Source organism: Malaclemys terrapin, chromosome 5 (assembly GCF_027887155.1).
Source record: "Malaclemys terrapin pileata isolate rMalTer1 chromosome 5, rMalTer1.hap1, whole genome shotgun sequence".
NCBI lineage: Eukaryota > Metazoa > Chordata > Testudines > Emydidae > Malaclemys > Malaclemys terrapin.
The window spans coordinates 83,605,746-83,611,943 of NC_071509.1; the positions used below are offsets into that span (position 1 = coordinate 83,605,746).

Sequence of the window (6,198 nt, forward strand, 5' to 3'; positions counted from 1 at the left end):
AGAGCAACCCACCCCCCACCACATAACATGAAAACCACCTCCCAGACTGACCAGGGTAACTAGTCACTGCACTGTGTATATGCCCTGCTGCTGTACCTGCCCCCGCTTATGTACCCTGCCAAAGGTGACTGTCCTGTCCAATCACCAACCCCCTTTCCCCTCCTCCTCCAAAAGAACATGATGGAAACAGTAGTTAACAGAAACGTATTTTTTATTATCAACTACACATGGAACTGGGAGGTGAAACTTGGACGGGGGCTTGTGTCAGGCGGGAAGGAAAGAACTTTTCAAGTTTTGGGGAATGAGAGCCTTCTGCTACTAGAGCTCTCTGCAGGGGTGGAGTGAGAGTTAGCACGGACTCTGCCGCCCCTCCTTCTTTGGACTTTGGGTGAGGTGGGTATGGGACTTGGTGGCGGGGGAGGGCGGTTAGAGAGAGACTGCAGCGGGGCTCTGTCCTCCTGCCTCCGTTCCTGCAGAACATCCACAAGGCGCCAGAGCGTGTCCGTTTGCTCCCTCAGTAGTCCAAGCAGCGTTTGAGTCGGCTGCTGGTCTTCCTGCCGCCACCTCTCCTCCCGATCCATGTTTGCTTGCTGCATTTGGGACAAGTTATCCCGCCACTGGGTCTGCTGTGCTGCCTGGGCTCAGGAGCAGGCCATAAGCTCCGAGAACATGTCCTCCCGTGTCCTCTTCTTCCTACGCCTAATCTGCGCTAGCCTCTGGGAGTGTGATGCCAGGCTAGCTTCTGAGACAGTCGCAGATGTGGCTGTGGGAATGGGAAAAAGGGAGTGAATTCCTCAGAAAGATAAATGTAGTTGTGAACAAAGAACATAGTCTTTCTCTGTGAACAAGACCATGCACAGCACCTATCACATGCGCACTCAGCACAAGGTCGAATTCTCGGCCTTCGCATTCAGTGCCTGGGGTCTTGCACAGCACATTTGAGAAGCGGGGCAGGACAACGGAATTTCTGTTGCAGGCAGACATGGTAAGCCGTAGACTTGTGGCAGCTTAAAACTTTAATATTAGCACTGGCCTCCTTTCACATTGAAAGCAATGTCAGTCCCTGCTGCCAGCAATCCGGCAAGCAGGAACTCTGCCCCTGTCCCACCCCCTCGCGGCTGTCCCCGGGAACGATCCCTGTAGGCTGCCCCTCTCCCGCCTCCACCGCGTGGCTGCAAACCAGCGGTTACAGTTCTGTAAAGGAACGGGCAAGCAGTCCCAACACTAACATTCCCCTACCTAATTCAAAGCAGGTCACCATGAGCGACATCACCCTCATGAGGATCTCTGACAGCGAGAAAGAGGGAAAGCCTCCAAAGACCAGGGCCGTATGCCGCCCTGCTGTGCAGAGCAATGATTCCTGAGTACTTGATTGTCTCGTGGCGCGGCAATGTGTCGTACTACGGAGGACCCAATAAGGCCGCTCTCTCCAGGAACCTGATGCAACGGCTTTCCAATTACCTCCAGGAGAGCTTCATCGACATGTCCCAGGAGGATTTCTGCTCTATCCACGGACATATAGACCGCATTTTACTCTAGCTGCAGTAGCAGGGACTAAACAGTAGAGCGGCTTGGGCAGGACAATCATGCAAAACCGGACATTGCTAGATTTTTTTTCCAATAGTTGCACTGCCCATGACTGAACCATTAAGCGCCTAGGGCAAACTAATCATGAGCAACTCATTTTTTTTATTGTTAATATTCCTGTTCTGTTAAAAATAAATGTTTAGATGTTTACAACACTTACTGGCTGATCCTTCCCCAGATTCTGTGTCCGGGGTAACGGCTGGGGACGGTTGGTAGGGGATCTCTGTAAGGGTGATGAAGAGATCCTGGCTGTCGGGGAAATCAGCGTTGTGAGCGCTGCCGACTGCCTCGTCCTCCTCATCTCCTTCCTCATCTTCCCCGTCCGCTAACATGTCCGAGGAACCGGCTGTGGACAATATCCCATCCTCAGAGTCCACGGTCAGTGGTGGGGTAGTGGTGGCGGTCGCACCTAGGATGGAATGCAGTGCCTCGTAGAAACGGGATGTCTGGGGATGGGATCCGGAGCGTCCGTTTGCCTCTTTGGTCTTCTGGTAGCCTTGTCTCAGCTCCTTGATTTTCACGCGGCACTGCGTTGCATCCCGGCTGTATCCTCTCTCTGACATGTCTTTAGAGATCTTCTCGTAGATCTTTGCATTCCGTTTCTTGGAGCGCAGCTCGGAAAGCACGGACTCATCGCCCCACACAGCGATGAGATCCAAGACTTCCCGATCAGTCCATGCTGGGACCCTCTTTCTATTCTGAGATTGCAGGGCCATCACTGCTGGAGAGCTCTGCATCGTTGCCAGTGCTGCTGAGCTCGCCACGATGTCCCGACAGGAAATGAGATTCAAACTGCCCAGACAGGAAAAGGAATTCAAATTCAAATTTTCCCGGGGCTTTTCCTGTGTGGCTGGTCAGAGCATCCGAGCTCGGACTGCTGTCCAGAGCGTCAACAGAGTGGTGCACTGTGGGATAGCTCCCGGAGCTATTAGCGTCGATTTCCATCCACACCTAGCCTAATTTGACATGGCCATGTCGAATTTAGCGCTACTCCCCTCGTCGGGGAGGAGTACAGAAGTCTAATTAAAGAGACCTCTATGTCGAACTAAATAGCTTCGCAGTGTGGACGGGTGCAGGGTTAATTCGATGTAACGGCGCTAACTTCGACACAAACGCCTAGCGTAGACCAGGCCTTAGGCTACTAAATCCCAGTTTTAGGCTCCACTGAGATCCACAAAACTCTTGCTGAACTGTGTAGATGCTTAAACTCACTTGGTGCCTAAGTTTTCAGAGTAAAAGTTCCCTCAGAGCCTAAATTTCTGCCTCTGGGTATGTGCACTACTGCCTTACTTTAGGCATCTGGATGTTTATCTCTCACCTAAGCCTCAGAGTGATTCAGGAACTATGGGCTGATAGGCATTCATGCACCTATCTTACATGCAGAACCTGATCCAGTAGGTGTGCCCAGAATCCGCCTACTGGATCAGGTCCCATTCAAAATCCAGGTGGAGGAGGTGAGCTATGGGATAATCAGATGTAGAGCTCCCTCCAAGTCCCCTGTTGAAGCTGTTCCACTATATATAAATAATTAAAGGTGACTGGAGCAGTGCAACTGGACTCTGGCTCTCCTACCTCCTGGGTAGGTGCCCTAACCACTGGACTATAGAGTCATTCCCTCGCTCTAGCCCAATGACTGTTCTATAGTGAATAGTTAAATAGTCATTGGCCCACAGAGAGGGACAGACACTCAGGAGCATGGGAGAGCCCTAGGGTCAAGTCTCCCTGCTCCAGTGATTATATCACTCTCCTGAGAGGTGGGAGACCACTGTTCAATTTCTCCCTCTCAGGCAGAGGGAGGAACTGAACCTGGGTCTCTGACATCCCAGGTGAATGCTCTAACCACTATGTTAAAAGTTGTAAGGTGACCTCCACCAGCCGTTTTGTGGGGAGCAAAGCAGGTGCCTAACTCATTCCCACAAGAATGAATGCCTAAACTGCCTGACTCCAGAAGACAGGCTCCGATTTGTGAATCGCCAAGCTGACAGGTGTCTTCCTGCAGCTTGGACTTAGGCACGTAATTCCATGAGAGGAGCAGGGCTTTGCACTCATCCCTGCTGTCATCTTCTTCCACCGGCGAGTTTAGGTGGCTCCCTGCCTCGCATGCTGGCTTCTGTGGATCGCATTCTAAGGCCTCTATTTCTCCCTATCATTGTACAGGGAGCCTAGATGCTTAACTCAGGCTTTGTGGAGCGCTGTTCCTATGATTTTTTTTTTCTCTTTAAGTCTCTTTGTGGATCTGAACCAAAGGGCCCAAGTCAAATCCCACTGAAGACAATGAAAAGAGTCTCATTGACTTCAATAGGGTTTGTATCAAGGCCTAAGAACTAACAATGCATTACCAGAAATAGTGTCAGTATACATTTTATGGTATTAAGAAAAGATGAGGTTTGTTGTATTCCAATTTTTTGAAGCTATTTAAATCAAGGTACTGAGACCCAAAAGTGAGTTATAATTGGTGTGCACTGTGTAAATATTCCTACAGTACTCAAACTCCCCGAATCTAGTCCTACCATGCACTAGGATGTAATACTGCACCTAGGAATTCCTCCTGGGGGACAGTCTCATTTGGTTGTTCAAAAATCTTGATCAAGAATCTGGAGGGCATGTCTTCATGACACTGCATGGTGAAATGTCATCCAACCATTAACTGAACAATGAAATAGCTAGAAAGCTACAGGGGCATTCCACTTCCACCACTTGTAATGCAGCCTCTTCTCTTCCATTTAATTCTGGTGACTCACACTATTTTCATTGTATTATGGGGATAATCGTTGCTTTTCTCATTCTCATTCTCTCTTTTTTTTTTTTAAACATTTATTCTTCCTCACACAAATTCCAAGAAAAAGGATATCTCAATTTCTTCCTCTTGTGATGCTTTTCTTTACTTTCCTCACTTCTCTGGTCTTTCTGTCCTATTTCCATCTCGTTAGGCCACTTATGCAATCCTACTCAATTTCGTGCTGCAACTGGCTTCATGAGTGTTGGTGTTTTTACCCATAGGCATATTATTACCTTTTGTCTACTGCTGCTGGCACTGGCTAATCCGCATGATTGGCTAGCCTCACGAACAGGAGCGGCTAACAGGACTTTTGCGAGGGACTTCTCCAGGTGAAGGAGGAGCGATTACGTGACCCATGAGGTTAGTTTGTTGTCTGTTCTGTGTGTTTGTGTTGTGGTGTGCTTGCTGCTGGACTGAAATATACTGTGTGGTCTGTTTGTTTGGGGGACCGTGTGCTGACCATGTGGGTGCTGAGCCTAGTGGTCTGCTGGGCATGGCTGAGAGCTTCTTAACGAGGCTTTGATCCCTGAGCCTGTTAGTACCCATCAACCCTTAACCATGGGGTGGGGCTATTCAGGAAGACCAGGGCTTTAAAAAGCCTGCTCCTAAGTGACCAGAGGACATAGCGTTGCCAACAGGAGCGGCTAACGGGGGAGTTTTGCAAGGGAGTTTACAGGGGAAGCGGGGAGGGGCTACATACACTTAACATTCCTTAAACTTAAAACACGAAACACCCCCTGACAAAAACAAAGGAACAAGCTTCAGGAGTAAAAAGAGAATGCAGGCAGAAGTCCAGCAACAGAGTAGGGGCTACCTATCCAGTTTATTGCACTCAATGCAGCATGTATGGGCAGGTGGTGTATGTGTGCATTTGAGGCAAGAAGCTCCTGGCCCTCAGAGACCAAGTATGGGTTTTGGAGACCAGGGTGGCTGAGCTGGAGGAGCTAATGAAGACAGAGAGGTACATAGATAAGACTTTCTGGGACACAGTAGAACAGTCCCACCCTGGTCTGACAGCCTCGGTGATGTTGAGGATGAAAGCCTCAGAGGAGGAGAACATCCAACTGGAGCAGAGGGAAACAATCCCATAGTTGGGACCCTCCTTCCAGATGGTGTTGTGGTATCCTCTCGCACTGAGGATACCTCTCCAGGGACGGGAACTCCAGTTATTGGAAAGAGACAAGTATTAGTAATGGGTGATTCGATCATTAGAAACACAGATAGCTGGGTTTGCGATGACCGAGAGATTCGCATGGTGCCTTGCCTGTCTGGTACGAAGGTTGCAGATCTCTCTAGACAGTGGTATGGAACGGCTGCTGTATGAGGAGAGATTAATAAGACTGGGATTTTTCAGCCTGGAAAAGAGACAACTAAGGGGAGATATGATTTTATAGACCTCTATCAGGACTGGTGTGGAGAAAGTAAATAAGGACGTGTTGTTTACTCCTCCTGATAACACACGAACTAGGGGCCACCAAATGAAATGAAAAGGCAGCAGGTTTAAAACAAACAAAAGGAAGTATTTTTTTCACACAACGCACAGTCAACCTGTGGAACTCCTTGCCAGAGTATGTAGTGAAGGCCAAGACTATACCAGGGTTCAAAGAAGAACTAGATAAATTCATGAAGGATAGGTCCATCAATGGCTATTAACCAGGATGGACAGGGATGGCGTCCCTAGCCTCTGTTTGCCAGAAGCTGGGAATGGGTGACAGGGGATGGATCACTTGATTATTACTTATTCTGTTCATTTCCTCTGGGGCACCTGGCATTGGCTACAGTCAAAAGACAGGATACTGGGCTAATTGGACCTTTGGTCTGATCCAGTATGG

At 49.1% G+C, this 6,198-nt stretch overlaps 1 protein-coding gene across 1 annotated transcript; it reads right to left on the reverse strand.

The window, feature by feature from the left end:
• Positions 1-226: 226 nt before the first annotated feature.
• On the reverse strand, positions 227-2,658 carry LOC128838541 (myb/SANT-like DNA-binding domain-containing protein 2). The gene is made up of 2 exons (XM_054030789.1): positions 1,748-2,658; positions 227-763 (listed from the first exon to the last, which is right to left on the reverse strand). Exons 1-2 carry the CDS (start codon positions 2,322-2,324, stop codon positions 642-644), a joined length of 699 nt encoding a protein of 232 aa, XP_053886764.1. The 5' UTR covers positions 2,325-2,658; the 3' UTR covers positions 227-641.
• Positions 2,659-6,198: the final 3,540 nt, after the last annotated feature.

Excerpts from the sequence above, each read along its gene's own strand:
- LOC128838541 (XM_054030789.1), bottom strand. The coding sequence starts at position 2,324 with ATGCAGAGCTCTCCAGCAGTGATGGCCCTGCAATCTCAGAATAGAAAG. Across the intron at positions 764-1,747 it reads ATCTGGGGAAGGATCAGCCA|CCACATCTGCGACTGTCTCA; the intron begins GTAAGTGTTGTA and ends CCATTCCCACAG.